At 36.0% G+C, this 21,677-nt stretch overlaps 2 protein-coding genes across 10 annotated transcripts in view; one reads left to right on the top strand and one right to left on the bottom strand.

Annotated features, from left to right (window-relative positions):
* The window catches only part of LOC136853355 (dehydrogenase/reductase SDR family member on chromosome X homolog), a 66,297-nt gene extending 49,721 nt beyond the window's left edge, over positions 1-16,576 (top strand). For both annotated transcript variants that reach the window (XR_010857420.1, XR_010857419.1), the window contains exons 9-10: positions 11,588-11,774; positions 16,289-16,576. The gene's annotated coding sequence lies outside the window, so the exon portion shown is untranslated. The remainder of the gene's footprint in view (positions 1-11,587; positions 11,775-16,288) is intronic.
* Positions 7,858-21,677, bottom strand: part of LOC136853354 (uncharacterized) — an 832,536-nt gene continuing 818,716 nt past the window's right edge. For 5 of the 8 annotated variants that reach the window (XM_067128722.1, XM_067128723.1, XM_067128725.1 and 2 more), the window contains 6 exons: positions 21,341-21,564; positions 19,738-20,089; positions 17,473-17,576; positions 17,125-17,265; positions 16,255-16,530; positions 7,858-11,708 (listed from right to left, as the gene is read on the bottom strand). In XM_067128722.1, the coding sequence (XP_066984823.1) occupies positions 11,553-11,708; positions 16,255-16,530; positions 17,125-17,265; positions 17,473-17,576; positions 19,738-20,089; positions 21,341-21,564 (1,253 nt within the window). In that variant the 3' untranslated portion in view covers positions 7,858-11,552. The remainder of the gene's footprint in view (positions 11,709-16,254; positions 16,531-17,124; positions 17,266-17,472; positions 17,577-19,737; positions 20,090-21,340; positions 21,565-21,677) is intronic. The other 3 variants (XM_067128726.1, XM_067128721.1, XM_067128724.1) reach the window with 1 other exon arrangement.

The raw sequence follows: 21,677 nt of genomic DNA, 5'->3' as shown, positions 1-21,677 counted from the left end.
TTGGTGTCTTAAGTAGCTACTATATACAGTACAGCAAATGAGAAAAGTAGTATTGTAGAAATTTTCAAGCTTTTGTACATAGACTGCCTGAAAATATAAAATAGTTCAAGTCTCTTAACCCTTAAATGCCAAGCCTCTATTTACAAAAGTGTCTGCCATATGCCGGCGGGGTTTGGGAGTTAGTGCCAAAGCGAAAAAAAGTTTTTTAAAAAAATCACAGCATGCTTAGTGTTTAAGATTAAGAGTTCAGTTTTGGCTCCCTTTTTTATCATTGCCTGAAGTTTAATATGCAACCATCAGAAATGAAAAAAAATATCATTATCATATGTAAATATTGGAATATATTACAGCGCGAAAAAAAAATTTCATAATTGTATACAAATCACGCTGTGAGCAAAACGTTAAAGCTAATGGGTTATTTTTTTTCGTTGTATTGTACACTAAATTGCGATGATTTTGGTATATAACAAATTGTAAAACGATCAAAGCAATACAGAGAAAATATTATCACAAAATGGTGCATGAATTCGTAACGCGCGGACGTAAAAAGTTTTTTTCAAAAATTCACCATAAATCGAAATGATGTGCTAGAGACTTCCCGTTTGTTGCAAAATGAAGGTAATTGATTGAACATTACTAGACTGTAAGTGTTTTAGCTTACAATTGCAGTTTTCGACCATTTCGGTCGAGTTAAAGTTGACTGAAGGTCAAATTTTTTCTATTTATCGCGATTTATATGAAAATATTTCAAAACTGATAAAAGCTACAACCATGAGTTTTTTGTTGTATTCTACATGAAATTGCGCACATTTTCATGTATAACACTTTATGTAACGCCTAATAGAAAATGATGCAAAAATTACGACAAGGTGACTAAAGAAATTGAGATTTTCAGCCGAGTTAGCGCGAGCGGAGGTAAGGAAAAAGTTTTTTTCAAAAATTCACCATAAATTGAAATATTGTGCTAGAGACTTCCCGTTTGTTGAAAAATGAAGGTAAATGATTGAATGTTACTAGAATGTAAGAGTTGTAGCCTTATAATTGCATTTTTCGACCATTTCGGTCGAGTCAAAGTTGACCGTAGGTTTAAATTTTGGCACTTATCGTGATTTATATGAAAATATTTCAAAACTGATAGAAGCTACAACCATGAGTTATTTTTTGTAGTATTCTACATGAAATTGCACACATTTTCATATATAAAACTTTATGTAACGGCCAATAGAAAACTGTGCAAAAATTACGACAGTGACTAAAGAATTTCTGAGATTGTAAGAGCCTGACGCCGTCTCTTCCAAACACTTGTGTTCGTGTGTTCGTCGTCCATCGGAGTTGTGAGATGTCTGGTGTCTTCACAAACAGAAAAATACACACAGTTTGATACAGAAGATTCGTTGGAGCATTATGAGTACATGATTAGAATGCTTGCATGGCAATGCAAGTAGTGGTGATTGTACATACATCAAGACAACAATGGTTAGGGAGAAACAGACGGAAATATTGTATGGTTGAAATTGCGTTCCTTTAGAGAAAGAAAACAAGATGCTCTTGTTGTCTTGTCCACTCCGATGGACGATGAACACACAAACACACACGTGTTTGGAAGAGACGGCGTCAGGCGCTTACAAGATTTTCAGCTGAGTTAGCGCGGAGGTAAGGAAAAAGTTTTTTCAAAAATTCACCGTAAATCGAAATATTGTGCTAGAGACTTCTCATTTGTTGCAAAATGAAGGTAAATGATTGAATATTACTAGAATGTAAGAGTTTTAGCTTACAATTGCATTTTTCTACCATTTCGGTCGAGTCAAAGTCGACCGAAGGTTGAAACTTTGGCACTTATCGTAATTTTTATGAAAAGTCAAAGTTGATAAAAGCTACAACCATGAGTTATTTTTTGTTGTATTCTACATGAAATTGCGCACATTTTCATATATAAAACTCTATGTAAAGGCTAATAGAAAATGGTGCAAAAATTACGACAAAGTGACTAAAGAATTTCTTTGGTTTTCAGCAGAGTTAGCTGATGCTTTCTCTTGGGATAAGAAAGAAATTCGCGCATGCGCAGCTGGGTCACGCTTGTAAACAAAACAACAGCGTGATCCGTGAACTCCCAGCATCCCTCAAGGCGCGTGATTTAAAATTTTTCGCAAACGAGGCCTATAAGTATTTTTCCGCGAATATTTAAAAAAAATTTTTGTAGTCGACGTATTTTACATCTGCTTGGCACCCAACAGACAATTTTTGTCGACGTAAAATACGTCCAGTCGGCTTTCAAGGGTTAATTGGAAATTTATAACCCATCCATAATGTTTCTGTGTCACCAAAATTAGAAGCATTTCTTATATTGTAGTATGGTGTTTGTAAAGTTACATTAGGTTTTTTCTTGTGCTTTATTATTCTGTCAAAGTTCATATCAGTAGTACCTATTCCCTTTTTAAAATTGTCAGCATCTGTTCAGTCCTGGTTATTGCACATGTAGATGCCTAGCTCCAGTTCTTTAGACAGTAAGTGTTAGGTAACTAACATAGGGATAACAAGGATAGCTTGAGTTGGGTAAAAATCATTAAAAATACAGCCTAGGTCTGGTCGTGGCTGCTCAACAAGTTGCGTAGCTCATCCAGTGACCCTAGCAGGACAGTTTGTGTCTTACCTAAGATGGTGGTATGAAAGTTGGAGTGAATGAGGTGACTGGTGTTTTTCCTTTCCCTCTTCCCCTTCTTCTCTGTCAATGGGCAGTAGGAAGTTTGATCCATCATGAGCTAGAACTGGTAAGATACAGGTGAGTGAGTGGTCATTCTGTTTGAGAAACTTTATTCGTACATGAATATTTCCTCGCAGAAGCTAGTTCTTCCTCTCTCTGACAAGAGGAGAGAGGAATGATAAAAAACAAATTGGTGGCTAACATACGTCTGTTGTCTTAACAGATATAATTCTCTAACGTCTACTTATAAAATGTTCCTCCACATTGTGTATTAGCCCAGTAGTCTGACCATTTGAAAAACTGTTTATCTGACAAGTCGGGGACAGATCTTCTCTGCTTTGGCCTAACCAGGAAATGAGACCAGGTTTGCTGAACCTCGAGTTGTTTCAAGACTTTCCTTTCCTCCCACCAAATGAGAAATTTTTAATTACAGTCATACCCCGAACTTAGGTTTCAGAACCCCTCGCGCAAGGCAAATTTTCTATTAGGTTTGGCACGGTCTCTAAAAATGCAAACAAATGCTTATTTCTATAGCTTAAACACTAAATATGACCCTAATCATGCTCCCAAATTATCAAGCTAACTTTTAAGTGAAATTAAAGTTACTGTAATTTCATTTAAAAGTTACCTTAATACATTACCCTTAAAAAAAGAAATAAATGGTTGACATAAAAATAGAGAATTGGAAGAGTTTCTCTCTCCCCTCCCGACCGATATATTTCTAGAAGTCTTGTCAACCTCGGTTTTAAGACTTCTTTATTCTGCGTCTTCTTCTCTTTGTTCTGAAATGCTTTTTCATGAACAAACAGTGTTTTTTATTTGGACTAATACAACTCTTGTTATTATGTCTCTATGGTTTAGAACATATTTGCCACACTAGGGCATTTACAGTTCGTAGATGGTACAGGTAAAATTAGATCAATTTAAACTACCTACTGTACAGATAAAGACGTACAGAGAACTAATAAGTTCTAAAAATGTGTGAGTGCTAACTACGAATGAGAGAGAGAGAGGTAAGGGCTGTCCTTACTTAAGAGTGTGAAATTATTTGTCAGTTATTACAGAGACAGAGAGAATAACACAGAGAGAGAGAGAGAGAGATTGTCCTTACTTAAAATATTAAGTTAAATTATTTATGAATTATTATGGAGACAGAGAATAACATGAGAGTTTAGAGAGGTAGTACGTAGAAAAACTTTGACACGCTGTGGGCAATGATTGACATATTTGACAACTTTGCCCTCGCCCCTCTCTTCAAAGGTTTCACGAAAGATTGGGAAATAATTTATTTAAAATATCACATAATTTACTGTAGAAATGTATAAATTTTTAATCAATGTACAGTTATATTATTATTATTATTACAGTATTTGAAAAATAATACTGAACTTATTATTAGGTAAATAATTTATTTATACAAAACAAACAAACATATACAGTAAACAGTAAACCCTATTTGCAGATTTCTCTATGGAACATATACTATACAGGCGGTCTCACGACGGGGTTCCGTTCTTGGACTCACCGAAAATTCGTCGTAAGCGGAAAATTTCGTCAAAAATCATAAGAAAATACTTTTAATGCTCTGGGTGCATTATATAAACTGCGTTATTATTGAGTTTTACATCAAAAACCTTCAAATTATGAAAATTCTCCCATTTGTCGGGTATTTTTCATGCGTCGTAAGCCGGGAAATAATTTCTGATGAATGTATTTGAAATCGGAATTCGGGGACTAAATAATTTGTTCATATTTTCATGACTAAATGCACTTTTTGTGATAAAACTCTTAAAATTCTTAGGTACCCAGGTAGTGCTCGAGTTACGATAATTCGAATTTGTGATGGGGTAAGCAGTTAATACTGATATGACAATACTTTTGTAAAAATTTTTAAAATTTCGCACGGGCACAGGCAACAGTGTACAATCAGGCAGCGAGAGAGACCAAATTACAATAGACTAACTTCTTTTCCTCCATCTCTGTATCCCATCTTCTAGTTGAAAAGTAAAAGAGAAGATAAAAGTATCGTTTGTCACGTTATACTCGTGCATAAATGCGCACAGCTATAAACAGCTGAATGAGAAACTGTTGTTTTGCTTATAACCAAATCAGATAACAGCTGTTTTGCTTGTATTTCAGCCATCTTATGGTAGTAAACAATTACCATAGTTATGTTACAAATGACGTTAGGTAGAATAGGACTGATATATTTTTACATCATACCCTTAGGAAATATGCTGCTAAATTTAAGCTGCAAGTTGTAGCTGAAGCTGAGAAAACAATGTTCAAACTTCTAATGACTATAAATTATTGTGCATTGGCATCATGGATGAAACTCAACTGTAAATAAAATTGGAGAGAAAATATTTTAATCAAAACTACAGGGCATGAAAGAACACACATTACTGCTGTTTTCATGCCGATAAAAGATAAATACGTAAAGCTCATATTATGATGAAATCAAATGAAAATAGTGAACGGAATCTTGATTTTTTGTACACAAAAGCATACGCCCAATGTCATCTATTAACAAAGAAATAAGCTAAATTAATTTCACAACGAAACGTATTTGTTATATTTCCACTTAAAAACACTTTGTATAACGAAAAATAACCTTGCCCCATATAAATAAAGTATCTAGAGATTCATTTACGCTAACTAGAAGCAAGAAAAGCGCTCTGAAATAATAAATATGGTGAAATAAACTTACAGCGTAACCGATTTCCAAACCAAAACATTGATTGCTATGATCGCAATTTATAATACAAAATCAATATAAGAATATATATATTATTATTGGATACAGTGAAGTAAAGCATAACATTTTAAAAGATCCATTGAAAAGATGCATATTCGTTATGTTGATGTTTGTATGATATGATATTAATATATGAATATAGAGTACAGTACAGTATAATGTAGGCTAGGCTACTGTATATGTATACGATATACTGTAGTGTAGGCTAAGATAATTCTTGTTTGTTATGCAATTTGTCTTTGTATTGAATTATCATGAGTCAGTCTGCATGACCCTCCAGAATTTGCTGATATTAATAATATACCATATATGTAGAGTATACTTTATAGTGTAGGCTAGGCTATATTCAAGATATGTTTTTTCCAACAAATGATGGTTTTTTTGGAACCTATTACTTTGTGGTAGGATAATACCTGTATAAGCATTTTTAGAGTTTTTTGTGTGTTTGAAGTATCAAAATAGGCAGTTCTCAGTGCTTTTAGAAGGGTTTTAAATATTCGCAGATTTTAGATATCCGCAGGGGTGTGTGGTATGCGTCCCCCCGCGAATATGGGGGGTTTACTGCACGTGTAACCATAAAAATCCTCTCATCTCAGTAAGAGAGAGAAAGAGTGAATTATTAACTATTTGTTATTTAATTTACACTTAAAAACTTGAAAACTTATTACATAAAAAGTAAACAAAAACTTTTGCAGGGTTTCTCAAGGATTCACAAATGGCGCATGTATGTGAAAAAATCTTTTATGGCAATTAGTTAGGTTCCAATGAGAAGTTCACATGCCTGTGAATTCACACAACTCGAATCGTGTAATATCGAGGTATTACTGTAATTTGCATTTTTTATAGCTAACAAATGTATGGGCTTACCATACATTGCCCAGCTCTTGCCACCCCTCAAATTGATTCCCTGGGCTGGAAGAAACTGGTCATGTCGCGGCGCTCTCGGGTTAGGGAGGTCGACTGATCCCTCCTCTCCCATCTGATTGGCCGAACCCTGTTGCCACCAACACCTTGTTCTACAATTTTATATGTTTTTTACCAGTTTCCAGCTGGTGCTAGAGGATTTATCCTCATGTTAAGACCGTAGGTTTGTTAATTATGAAAAATGCAAATGAATTAAAAATTTGTCATTTTTAAAGAATCTGACATGGCCAGAAACGAGGTAATTCCGTTCAAGGTATCAGCAACACTGTATGGAAATAACCTGAGGTTTCATTCTACAGGTACTATACCTTGGTGGTACCAAGGGTAATTTGCTCATGCAATTTTTATGGGACATCAAGAACATAGTGGCTCAACTGCTATATTTACAAACAGCTCCATTCAAGTGCTGGTGTCTTGTATTATGTTGTAAATGTGCACTTCCCATTAAAATGTCAGTTTTTACAGTAGAACTTGATGGGAATTTAGCTGGATGAAGGAAATTCAGATATTGCTGTGATGGAATAAGCATTTTCTGGCTCTTGTTGAGTTGATCTGTACAAATCTGTTTTTTGTAAAGATTGAGCAGTGGCAACACATTAATGAGATGTGGAGGAATACAAGAAAACTTCTGTCGAGCTACTGCACATGTAATGATGCATGGTAATGATGAAGATTATAATTATGCAAAAGCTTCTCTGAAATTTTTTCAAGGAGATATTAACTTAACTGCAATGACTACACTGTGTATCCAAAGTTTTGTCCAAGATGTGTGACAATAACAGTGGAATGAAGCAGGGGAAAATTTTAAATTAAATAATGAGGGCAATATTTCAGTGGAAGTACAGCAACATGCCCAGAAGATAGGAGAAAGGCCTTTTTAACGACAGGTGATTACCATCCACATTTTCATGACTGCTGAGTCCCTTTTCCTTGGAGGCATTTGATAATTGAATGCAAAGGCCTTAGGGACCATAGAAATAGTCTTTTCTTAGAGGTAGCATTGTATGAGGTCATTGGCATTTTTAAGTACTGTATATCAGAAGCTGGCCTTCTGCAAAACATCTAGAATTGTTATTAACAGTTTTTATATTACATATAAGGTTAATATACTTTTAATTGGATATCAGCATCAATGACCATTGCAGTTTGTCAGACGACTTGTAATCATTCATCCATTCGTTATTTTTGTGGTAGTGGCAGAGGACTTTTATTGTACTTGTAAATAAAAATTTGCTCCTGAAAGGAATACATCACACAAGGTAGGTTTGTTTCACCAAGTCTACTTAACTGTGGTGAATGGAATTTCCAGATTATTCTTGTTGAATGTTTGGAGCATTCAAGCAGGAAGTGCTCTAGCCATTAATACCTGGTTAAACAATGAACATCTACTTAGAAATTACAAGAGTATGTCTCGAATTGGCAATATGCTTTCTACTTTTTTATACTTAGTTAAAGGATAAGAAAATGTACATAATGTAAATATGATTTGGCATAAATTTATTAAACATAACTTAAATATATGATACAAATTGACATAACTTATGCCTATTGACATAAAAGATACATAAATGGCATGAATGGAGTGAGACGTAAGAGCAATCACCTTATATACAAATATACATTGACATGCAATTGCAATTTTACCAGAAAGAAATGATAACTGGATGATTCGTAATTCTTAATCTTCTAAAGTATATAACATTACAAAGATAAAAGTCTAATTCTAGAATAATAAAAGACTCAAAGGAGACACTGACTGAGTGCCACTCCAAAAGAGAGTAAGCGCTTGCAAGGCCAATACCTAAAACTACGCTGAACTCAACTTCTGTCAGACACTTAAGTTACTGTTTGGAGATTAACATTTGTGAAGTTTCAGTTTTGTTAAACTTCAGATCATGTCTGGTACGATGTAAGAAAATCTCATCACACTGTACTGTTAATACTGTTGATGTTGTTTATTTCTGAATAAAAAAAGGGACAATTTAATAAATCATTTGGAGATTTCAGTGTTTGCAAAATAGCATTCATACTGCAGAAGATTGCAAAAATGTTGTAACATCTCCAAGCACAGAAATGTGTGTGCTTGTGAATGTGAATTGCATTTGTTGAAATTATGAAAATATGAGTAATGAATGAGGCATTGTTACCAATGCCAGACTCTCAGAACTTAACATTAAAAGTCAAAATTTTGTGCCACCTGAAGAAAGCAAGTTGAAAAGTTACTGCACTGTTAAGGAGTTCTTGGCTTGAAATGAACTGTACTGTTAAAAAGCTTTGGACTCAAAATTACAGCAAATTCAACTCGAGAGAATTCTGAAAGAAAGGCATGTGACCAGCACAAAAGACTGATGAATACTTTTATCATCAGTAAAATAAAATTATACATATAGAAAAGATAAGTAAACTGGGAATGACTCAGTATGCAGTATGTATGCATTGGCCTCATGGAAAGAGTAATATATTTAAACTGTATATTAAAATATGGGTTGTGCATAGTACATTTATAGAATGTGCTGTAATATACAAACATTGTTATTGCTAAAACACTATCAATTTGTTTATATGTTTTATTGAAACATATGTGTTATGAACAAGACCTTATTCAAAAGTAACTACAGTATATTTAAAAATGGCTAGAAAAATACCTAATCTACATACAGTACATCGACACTATTTTAAAGCAAGCATGTAGAAATGCCTCGATATAGTTTTCTCTAAATGAATTGATTATTTTTAGCAACTTTCAGCCATGGCAAGTGGTAATGAACAAAGGCCATTTGGGCAACTTCATAACTACAGTGTACTACAAATTTGTTTCTGTTATAATCTACTGTTATGTGATGCTACCAAAAGTGTAACGATTCAACTGGTAACCAAATGAGCGATGCTTTCTTTGATGAATGGAATGTATCATGTAGAATCATTATTTTCAGGCAGCCAAGAATGTTATTTTACTTTAACTAAACAAAAGCATCTCTTCTGTCAACAAGAACTGTTTGCTTTTACTGTTATGATTATAGATGCTTTTAGTTTATCCTTCTAATTTTCTTAATAAAAATAAATTTAAGGCTCATTCTTCCCTATACACAAAATATTCAAACTACTCCTGACCAAGATTTCTACCTCTAATTGTTATTCATAAAGGGCATGAGCTAAAGCACAAATATTGGCCTTAGAATTTTGCTGTAATATATTCTGGGCAATGCCATTGTAGTACTGTACTCCAACTTGGAAGGAATTTCCGCAACCACTGTAAGTGAAGATTACAAAATGTAAACAGTTTCCTCAAAACCACGGGGAACAGTGAAATAGCAATTGAAAGATTATTTAACAACACCATCTTTACAGAATTGGAAGTGTACACTTATAATTTTTCACTGGAGCTGGTCTTTTGACAGTAAAGGAATTATGTTTTTAAGCACACATTTCTGATGAATTTAGTAAGCAGACTTGTTTGTTTATTTGAAAATTATAAATAAAGTAAGGTACATATTAAATGAAGTTCAATGAAAGAATGTAATAGCTATAAAGAATGATTGTGTAAGAATTATAGCTATCTTTCAAACTGGGATAATAATACATAAATGTATTAGAACATTGCTAATTAAATGAAATACTGTAAACTGACAGTGTTACACTAGTGTAAATGCTTCTTAGCTTGTATTTTTCAACACCCAGAGTTATTTCATTAATAAGTTTATTTCAAGATGGTCAAATGATTTTAACGGGTGCAAATATTGTTTGTTAAAAATAACCTTAAAAAACATGGATTCAAGCCTTCAACTAAACTGTATACTCGCAAAACAGGCAAGCACGAGTAATTTGTGTATAGTACTTTTACAGCATTTCAATTAGAATTTATTTATATTTGCTTTTTGATTTTCCCTTCCAGTTTACACTGCATAATATCCCTAATTTTATATTTGTAACATTAATGCAATTAAATGTAAACATTAATTTTTAATTAATCTGTCTGGACAGTAACTTTAAAATTAGACTAGCAACAATACTAAAAGAAAAGGTAGGCCACCAGTAAAAGTTACTAATACCAACAATGTATCTTTCATCTAAATTATTTGTTTTACCTATGAACTAATTCAGTTCCAGAAGGTTTGTGTTAAAAAAAAATTGAGAGACAAAGACAATATGTCATACTTGTAAATGTCTTCAATGAAGTCTGCTATTGCAAATGTGTCTCAATGCTTGGTGCTTATAACCTTCCCACATACCACAGTTCTACATGTGTAAATTATTTAAGTCTGACAATTTTTCAATTCATGTTCAAAACCACTCATGGTTCAACAGTAAGGAATCATTCTATACTGTAGTTCTTAAATGTGCCTCTTACACAAATCACAAAATTCTTTGTTTTTCATTATAATGACTGTTCATGTATATTACAAAAAATGTCTATACATAAAAAGTTTGCCAATCATTCTATATTAACCATTACCAAAAGTTTCCATCACAATTTTGTTTCTGTAATACTCCGTGTCAAGTTCCAGTCTATCAGTCATCATCATCTGTTCAGCACTGTATAAGAGTGCATTAAATTTTAAACCATGGGACATTTTGAATCCAAATTTTACAAAAATATTTCTTTTAAAAATTATTCCTTAGGTATCATTTTACTAATAAAACAAATGGACCAAAGCTTCAGCATAAATGTTGCAGATATACTTTATAATTATTTGTGTGCTTCACTGCTGTGTGGCCAAAAGAATCCACATTCTCATAATTATTGCCATTGTGTTTATAGTTTTAAGTTTTGCATACTGCTCTATTAAAATAAGCAACTGCCTGTGCTGTATGAAGACTATGCATGTTGTCGCTTTAAGAATACAAAAATTTTGTCCAGGAGAAATAAGTACTGTAAATGCATATAAACTTTGTGATAAGTGACGAGTGAGTGATGTTTCACTTAGGTCAGGCATTTTAAATTTTACCATTATTGTAAAGCTGTTTAACAAAAACCATATAAAACTTCTTAGGGTTTATGGTTACATAAAAATTTACTGGTGCATAGTTTTCATACAGTAATGCTTCATGCCTTTGGTCAGACTCTTACCCAGCAAGGGCATTCTTATTATAACACTGTAATTTTTTAGATGTGACAAGAACAGATTATGCAAATAACATGTATATCTACGATTTAAAGATGTCACACATCTAATGACGACCTCGACGATATTCATTTTCCACAGTAGTTACTGTGGGTCGATGTGGAGGAGGGGGCTGAAACTGGTCAGACAAACGTGATGATGTACTCCGACGATCAAGCGAAGAATCGCTGAAAGCTAACGACTGCATAGATCCTCGTGGACCCTAAAATAAAACAATTTGTCATGACAACAAGAATACTGCCAGTGTAGTGGCTTTTTCAGATTAAAGGTACCTTTATCTTTGTTTTTGTTCATGAATAAATGTTTTCATAATACAGAAAATGCACAACAGGTACTTAGAAAGTAATATTGAATATTATAGGACTGCTGGTAAAATTTTATTAACACACTGTCAAGAAGCAAACGTTTGTTCCTATGGAAATATAAACCATAGCCTTGTATATGTACGAGTATCCTCAATGTGAGCAGGGACAGTCATTGACTGAACTTGGTAACAGGATGGTCAACTAGGGTTATAGGGGGTAAAGAGGGGCATATTCCTCACTTTTTTGCCATTGCCAACCACTTTTTCTTCAGCCATCGTAAAAATCAGACAAAACACTGCACTCTCCCTCTTCTCTTTTCATAAAAAACTTGAGTGTTTTGTGTATTTTCTGTGTTTTTGCACTGTGGGATTCTGTTTTTTCTGTATTTCTCTGGTAAAGAAAGAAAACATGACCTGTGGCTGAGTCACCATGTCCTACTCACTTCATGTATGGAGCATAAGGGAGTGCACTGTCTGGTGGTACCTCTGAATATGTACCAGACAGAAGGCTAAGCCATTGGGGGAATATCTGTCAGCACCTCAATCAAGAGAGTCAGCAGATCTGAGCAACACTCTGCTTGGGCTAACAACCTGGGTAAAACACCTGTGGGGCTATTGCAAGCTGGAAGTAGAGGATTTTTGAACTGGTAAACATTCCTGGTGCAGACAAAGCAGAGGCACTTAAGAGTTCTGATGTATAGGTGCCTGAAAGTATGCATTCTTCAGATATGTTGAAAGCATGAAGTAGCTCTCTCTGATAGATTCCAGTGATCATCAGTCTCCAACTCCCAGTTACTGTCTTCACAAGTTAAAGATGGCCATAAAATTCTGGAGAACAGTGCTGGGAGAGGTTGTTCACTGGTCTGCAACCCAGTCACTTTCTCCATCAGGAAAAGGTGACTGTAAAACCCTGGAAAAGTTGTACAGCACCTGGCACCATTCTCCAGGGATTTACTATCATCTTTCCCTGGTGGAGAAGGTGACTTGGTTGGAGACTGGTGATGACCTCTCCCCATTAAATGAGCTTGTCCTTTAGACTTATTTCAAGATGAAAACAGCGCACTTGGTGCTGGAATACACCGGAGGGCAACTCTGTGTTTTCACTTGACCTGAACGACAAGTACTTTCAGGTACCCGTTCATCAGGACCCTTTAAAAAAATCTGCTTAGGGCTGACAACAGCCCTACAGGGGTTTATCCAGGTTTTCATCTTGTTTTTGGCTTGGGCCCACTAGCAGGGTATGCACACTTGCTTGGTTACCTGGACGACTGGTTTAGTCCTGGCATCTTCCAAGGAGCTCATGCTGCAGGACAGCGAGCATCTCCTTGCCTTTGCTACAAGTTAGGTATAGTGGTATTGGGAAAAGCTGGATCTCACCCCCAAGCATTGAGGCACTCTCATTGACTCTCCAGCAGCAAGAGCCTTTCAGATTCTCAGGTAAGCAAGTTCCAAGAGATATCAATGCAGTTCCTGGCTTGACAGAAACAACCAGCTCAGCTTTGGCATATTTGCAGCCATGTTGTCCTTGGTCAGCTCTTGCACACCTCCTCTCTAAACTCCTGCCTCTGGGTCAAGAGATCAGGAATTGTCTAGTGTGGTGGATAGGTGGCAGAAACCTCTTAGCAAGAACTTCTCAAGAAATGCATCTGTTCACAGATGCATCAAATAAAGGTTGGGTTACACAAATGAAAGGCTTGTTCATGTCAAAAGTGTAGGCACAGGGCACACCTCTTCTGTTTATCAATGCTCTGGAGATGCAGGCAAATTGGTTAGCATTCCAAGATAAGTCTATGGGCCACTCAGTAGTGCTAATGAGCAACAACAACAAAGATCATGCATGAGTGGGCAATTCCATATGCTGTCAAGCTGAACAGTCAGATGCTTCCCAAGCAGGAGGAATGTTCTGGCTTCCCAGCTCAGTTTTCAGGGTCAGGTTGTAGAGACAATGGTTTTTGCATCTTTAATTAGCAGAAAGGCTATGGGAATCCCTGGTGCTTAACCTGTTCACCACCAAACTGAACTGGGAACTCCAGGTATTTTTCTCCAGTTCCAGATCCCTAGAAGGTGCTGAAAGACTTTAACAGCCCTAGGACAATCTAGAAGTCTACACCTTCCTCCTTGATTTGCAGAGTGGTCAACAGAATGTTTCAACTCTGTTCTGTTCCTGGTGGCTCCTTGTTGACCCCTGGCAAATGGTACTCGGGTCTGCTGACTCTTGGTTGAGACATCAAGGTTACCAAAGTACCCAATGGGTCACTCTTCTTCATCTTTTGCACACTCAAGAGGCAACACCAGGAAATGTGAGGGTGATGTCTGGCTACCTTCTTTATTCCTCCATGCCCAAGTTACTGGGGAAAATGGGCCATCTTCTGTGGTTGGCATCATAAAATGGGTATCTTACTCCTGTTGGAGTATCTGTCCAGCAGATCCCATGTCTTTAGATTGAAAGGTCTGGATTACTCCACCACAGTGGAGTACTTATGCTCAATAGGCATTTTGAGCAGTCTTGCTCTCCTCGGAAACTTTCGCCTCTTAAGTGGAATGTATCTCTTGTCCTCTATAGCCTAAACTGGGTGCCCGATGAGCCTCTGACAGGCTTCAGATGGAGATCTGACCTTCAAAACAGGTGGGAGCTTACATGGTCTTTCTCATCTAGAACAGCACTTGAAGGTTGAAGGATGGGGATCCTTCTTTCTTTCCCGAGTCTAGGGGAAGTAGTCAGAACCTGTCATCTCCCAATGAGAAATTAGAGTTTTTCCATTATGTCCCTCTGAGATTTGACTGGTGGTAACCTGGAGGAGATTCTCATATACTTGGTGCATGCCACAAGATACCAGAAAAGGATTTTACCTCTATGTCCAGAGAGTAGGCACCTTTCCTTTTTGTACAGCCAAGCAGAAAAATGTATCCAAGAACATCCTTTCTTTCTGGCTTTGTGAGGTAATCTTACCAAACTGATGGCTCCTTTGAGGAGGATGTTTTTCTCTGCTTAACTGTCTGTGAAGTCCAGGGAGTGGGATCATCACTGGTCTTGGATCATCACTGGTCTTTCAGAAGAATGTCTTGCTTCAACAGGTCATGAGGGCTGGTGTCTGGCATAGGCAAACAATCTTCACCTCATTCTAACTGAGGGACATAGATCCCAAGTCCCTGGACACCTCTTCCTTGGATGGTGGCTGCTCAACAAGTGGTGTAGCCATCCAGCTCCAAATGAAGAAAAAATCTCTCTCCTAAGTACTTGAGTTTAGTATAATTCAGGGAGTGTGAAAGTAGATTGAATGGACCCCACCACCTTCTCCTTATGAAAGCAGCATCTGGACTGAAGTATCTGCTAGAATTGGACCAGAAACAGGCAGGTGCACTCAAGAGCAACCTGTCTTACTATAGATCTTAAGACAGGTCTACCTCTACCCCCTCTTTTAACAAGTGGGATTGGCATGGTTACTAGCCAGAAGTAGCAATCCTCTGACATTAATTCCCTTATGGGATTTCACGAATTTCTAAATTTTTCTTTGAGTGAGTTCTTCCTTTAAATCAGAGTCTCAGTCATACCCATGGACCTACTGCTCTGTCATCCCAAATGCCTGACAAAGTAAGAAGTTGCTGGAGTCATGGCAGTCGCTTGCATGTGCAACCAGGAGTGTAGCAATTCCAGGTAGGATTCAACTCAAGCTGGTTGTCAGAGATGACCTCCCACCTAATGAGTAAGTCTCCTTTATAAAATGCAGTGGTTTATATTTCCATAGGAACAAATAATTTTGTAAAAATAATTGTATTTGTCCTAGGTACTGTATACAAACCTAAACCTTTTTATAATAATCCCAACTCAACCACCCTGCATTTTCCCTGTGGCTGAAGAAAAAGTGGCTGTTGGCAAAAGGTGAGCAAGGGTTATTTCTCCCCTTCCCTCACCCTCACATAACTACCATTTGACAACCTTGTTACCAAGTTTGACTGTTTCAGATCACACCGAAAATGCTCCTATGTAAAAGGCTCAACATTTTTTACATAATTTTAGATAAGGTTTTTGGAACAGTAAAACATATCTGGAATATGAAATCAGTGTTTCCTGAAAAATTCCTGTACAATGCAGTGGGAAATGTTAATAAAACATCAAATAACATGATGTTTAAGGCAAGAATAACTTTTGTTATTTTTGTTACTATAAAGTCTGGAAAGTAATTAAACTTAACCAAAATTCTTGAATTCTTCAAATCTTGTGTATACTTATCTTTGTTGGTACTATTCATTTTCCAGAATGTTTGTTTGGATCCAATAAATGCTTTAAATTTTTCATACCTTTTGCAAGCACTTTAGAAACAAACTAGTAAAGTTTTAGATGTAAACTAAATACAGTATTCGTTTCATTATAATTAGATTACCTTTACTTTACCAGATTCTATGGCCATTTACAAATATCAATTTTTCATTCAATATAACTTACCTTAGGATATTGACCAGTTTTGTGTCTCTGATAGAGCACTACTGCTACAACAAGGCCGCACACTAGCATGGCAGAGATGACTGTGAAAATTACAGTAGCTGCTAGGTATGGTGGTTCAAGAGCCACTGCTTCACTTACAACTTCTCTTGTACCCGAACGAACTTCAAGTGGTGTTTCCCATCTCGGCTCTGATACTTGGTGGTGGAACCAAGAAGCACGGAGATCAGCTGGCAAACGTGCATCGTCAAGTTCTAGAGCAAGTTGACCATTCTTGACCTGTATTAGAAACAATAGTTCATTAAAGTTTAAAACAATTTTCTCATTCTAAGCTTTTCATTTTCCTAACTGAATATCAGGCTAGAGCAGTGGTTCTCAATCTTTTTTGAGTGATGGCACCCTAACTAATGTAATCATTACCGTGGCACCCCTTCTTCACCATCCCACCATATCGCATGAACTAACTTCTTATTTAATGAATAAAATTATTTTCCATACTATATACATGTGTGTGTGTGAACATATTGGAGTAGACACACTGATAATAATTATATGAAGACTTCTGCAAACAATTTTTTTTTTTTTTTTTGCAAATGTTCACCGAGATGATCTAGCCAAGACAAAACTCAAGACAATCTTGCAGCACCCCTAGGCACTGTCTGTGGCACCCCAAGGTGCCACGGCACCCAGTTTGAGAATCACTGGGCTAGAGCATTAACCAGAATTACAATCTCACACAAACATCATCTGACTGAGAACTATCACTACAGTATTTAACTTGAAATTTTATTCCCTGGTTAGGTATCTCTCTAGACACTTAACCAGAGAACATTAAACAAAGGTAAATGATAACCAAAAATGAGTTTTCTTTACCTTTTCTTCTAGTTGATAAGCAACATCTATTTTGTTGTTTCCCAGAAGAGTAAACTTAACCTGCGTCAAATCTGGGAGATCAACAACTCCAACTTCATTCTCCAAAGTCTCGGCTGTCATTTGTTTCAAGAGACCCTTTACCTTTAATTAAATAAATAGATTTTACTAGTTAAAATAATAAATACATCTTACTCAATTATTCTAAATTATTCTAAAACAATATAGGAAACTAAGCACCAGCAACATGATTTTATAATCACTTTCATATCTCATCTATGCCAGCTACTCTTTTCAGTGTTCAAGACTAAGTTATTACAGTACCTATTAAATATGCAAATGCTTCCTTACCTGATCTTTAATCTGTGGCCCTTTGGATTTTGCCAAGTGTTTGATACCAGCTTCTCGTCCTCTGAATCCCAGTGTTACCACAACAGACTCCACTGCTACCAAATCTAACATTAAAAGCATGAAAAGTAACTCATTAATGATCAATAATACACCTCTGCAGAAAACCAACAGTACTAAAAGGTTAAGATATTTCAAGCTGAATTCACAGCATACTGTCTTGTGTGAAACGTAATGCACTTCCCATACATTACAAGCTGAATTCACAGCATACTGTCTTGTGTGAAACGTAATGCACTTCCCATACATTACATGTACCAAGTAATTTTGGTCTGGCTAAAGTACTGTAATTTTAAATTTAAATTGCCATGCATTCATGCCAAATTAATCATTGCCTGTGATAGCCTTACATTTAGCCTAAACTGAAAACTGTACACACTTCTGTATAGAAAAATTGAATTGGCTCTGGTGTGGGGTAAGAGCCCTATGTCTCCAGGTCTCATTTGTGTTCTCAATGTTTTCATCATTTTAATCATTCCTCGTGTATTTTAAGACATATCTCATCAGATTTTGAAGCTTGACCTTCTTCCCTCTTCCCCCACCTCCTAATCCTGCTTTTGTTTGCTCCACTTTCTGTCATCCTCACAGTTGGCTCAACCTTCCTTCCAGTAATATCCATGAGAAACCCATTTCAAGCCCTTTCATCTACCAACTACTCTTGCACACCTGTCGCTTGTGGTCACAGCTGTTTCAGAAGGTACTTGTCAGATTTTTCCAATTTTAGTTATACTGTAATACTATTCCTGTATTTTCATTCCTTCAGTCCAGTAATAAACTACTCATACCTGCTTTCTCTCCTTCCTATTCTCTTGTCTTTTAACCCCTTCCAAAAACATTTTCTCCACACCTCTTTCCTATTCCTTGACCACTATGGAAAATATCCCCAAACTGATAGATTATAAGCCCATGTCAGCCACTCTAAAACCAAGTCAATTAGTCTCTTTCCCCTGATTTCTTCATGAAGACTGCTTCTATATGGTTCAGGTGATTCCTAGAGCTCTTGTTCTATCCCCTCCCTTTCAGAGGAAGCAGCACTGATGGAAAGAAGTCTCATCTCTTCTGTCCCATTTCGTTTTAAAAGCTTTGTTAAAATGTCTTTCCATCTGCTCTGCTAAGCCATGATGTTTCTTCATCACCCTTTCAACTTTTATTATGTTGTCTACAAGAAAATTATAGTTTTCAGGCTTAGAGAGGCTATGAAAAGATCATATTCTCCAATACAAAATAAGTTAACAGGCTTTTCCAAGCACAATTTATTTGGTAACCAAATCAAACAAGGTGTATGCTGGAGAAAAAGAAGTCTGTCCTCTTTTAAAAACACTTCCAATACACATTTTAATAATTTAACTCTCAGTCTGGTGGTGGATAATTTATTCCTACCTCTCATCTCCTCATCCCATTCAATTTTTACCCATCTCACACTCGTCTTTGCCTTATACTGAGGTCCATCTTCTTCCCCTCCAAATGAGTATAATTCCTATATACAGCACTGAGAAAAATTTCATACCAACAAGGTGAGCGAGTGAATGATATAGGATCTTACTTCAACTATTCAGCAATTCAAACCAGTGTGTATGGTTTCCTCAGGCAGTGGTTTGTAATTGTGAAAGACTAAAATCTGTAATAAAATTACTTACAATACATTTCACTATTAAATATTGTGTAGTACATTAATTACAGTATTCGTGGGCAAACAAGGAATTGCTTCCAAAAAATCTAGTGAAATATCCTTGTTGGGGTTACTGGTCACAGTGCACCTTGCATGAGACACTGTATAATTCCTGAAGATTCTTTGCAGTGTCCCTTTTGCCCCCAACTGCATTACATTCGGACTTATACTTTTCACCCATTCCGGCGAGTCTCTTCCCATCTACCTGACCAACTTCTTTGACTACCTTCTTCCAATTTCCACTTCTCACCCAAGAACAAATCCTTTGAGAAAACACTGTGGGAATTAAAAAATGTCTCTCTGTGGTCCCATGAATTACTTAATAATAATGATAATGATTATCATAAAGATAATGATAATAATGATAATAATAAATAATAATAATAATAAAAATAATAAATAATAATAATAATAATAATAATAATTAATAATAATAATTTTCATGAACAACTTTAGTAAAAACTGAGTTTTGAATACAATCAAAAGGCTTTATCTTTGAATACACAGTACTAAACTGGAATAATGAAAATAAAACATACCACATTCTCTTTCACCACGTCTGAAGTACACAGTTGGCTGCGTCTTTCTTCCAGTCTCATCAACACACCAACATTTTGGTTCTTCAAGTTGGCCATCCTCCCCTTCAGTGGCTGTGTAACACTGAGTTGGGATAAATTTTCCTTCTTCATCACACTGTGCAATGTACTTAAGGGAGTTGTTTTCTTGAAGATGTCGCTGAAGGAGCTGGCAGCGTGTCAGAGTTGGTTCCCCTTCAAGATATATAGTTACTGGGCCTCCTACGCTATGACTTTTTGTTTTCATCCCACCTTGGCTGTTGCTGTCATCACTTACAACGTCTTCTGCATTTCCACTATTACTACCAGAGTCCTGCTATACAAAAGATTTGCTTTAAATTTGCCAAAGACTAAAAAGTAAATCTAGCATGTAGTAAAGGTACAATGATACAGAACTTGAGAAATTCAGACTTGATATACTTAGGATGGAAAGATATGACTGCCCAAGATATTTTTCAAGCATGTATTGCTGTGTGAACTTTGAATACCATTCCAAGTTCAGGTGCATTTACTATATTAAGTTCAGATCAAGCAAAAGCATCAATATCCTTTGCTGTTTTAATACTGTATATAACTTACATGTACAAATAATATAGCAAACTATACTGAGATGTTAGATTATAAGAGAAATATGAACAGAGAGGATATATAGTACAGTGAAACTTTTGAGCACTCTGTCCTCCGTCTCTTACCACCTAAAACAAGAATTTAACTCCGACTCCTTTTAAGGTCTCGGTGGAAAAATAAGCCTCCACAGTAAATAAGTTTATTTAAGAGGTTTTTGCAAAATATTGAAATACCTTCAATTCCTTTACAGTCGCTGCATAAAACTCCAAATGAGTTTTTAACCCAATAATCATGAAATGCTATTAAAATTTCCAAAGACAGAACAAAGCTCCAAAAGAAGGAAATATTTTTAAATTACTGCACAGGTAACTGTATATAATATAATATAAATTTTGATCACTATAACATAAAATATTAATATCAGTGACCACAATTCATACAAAAGAACGCAGAATGATTACTAACTAGTTAAGAAAGCAGACCCTTGAAAAATCTCTGATCACCCTGGTCAACAGTGCAGCCAATTTCTTAATGGCAAGTTGTTCTGATCACCCTGGTCAACAGTGCAGCCAATTTCTTAATGGTAAGTTGCCAGGGCAGAATTGGTAATTTAGATATGGCCATCTTACTTCCCATCTAACTGGCTAACTTCTCCACACATACCAAGCTCCAATCCTTACCTCTCCTGTAAGAAATTCTTTGTATCCCCTGTGAAGTCCAAAATGTGACTTATTGGTCTCTTGTTGATAATATGATCATCACCATTAATATTTTCAGTGTCTATCTTCATTCTCTTCTAATTTAGCTCCTCATCTATGCCATCCTTCAATTATATTTTTCTGCTTTACTGCTTGTCTTTGTCCTCCCACTTTCTATTTATTACTTTTCTTACTAACTCTTTCTCCTCCCTTCTCATTACAAGACCAAACCATCTCATATAACTATTAATAATATGGTGCCTAACAAATTATAAATTGAAATTATAAAATGATCCACTTACTTCTTCGAAGGTGAAAGTTAAACGTGTCTTTGGAGCTTCAGTGGGTGAAAGACAGGTGACTGGAAGACCATGTTCATTAACAAAATGGGCTGTGCAAGTGCAAGGGTCAGTCTGACAAACAGCATCAGGATGGCCATGACATGTTTTGTTGCGGCAAGCTTCTGCCCTTGAGCATGGCTGTGGTTCCATGCTGGCTGCTGACCAGTAAGGGCACAACACCATATCTATAAAAAATTATTCTATTAGGGCATTAAATCAAATTCCTCATTTTTTGCAGGATTAAAAACAGAGACAATGAAGCTCATGATACAGTACAGTATGTCACTGTTACTTTAAG

Source organism: Macrobrachium rosenbergii, chromosome 27 (genome assembly GCF_040412425.1).
Source record: "Macrobrachium rosenbergii isolate ZJJX-2024 chromosome 27, ASM4041242v1, whole genome shotgun sequence".
NCBI classification, from domain to species: domain Eukaryota; kingdom Metazoa; phylum Arthropoda; class Malacostraca; order Decapoda; family Palaemonidae; genus Macrobrachium; species Macrobrachium rosenbergii.
Note: the sequence above shows the minus strand (reverse complement) of the source record. Positions and strands in the feature narration are given on the sequence as shown.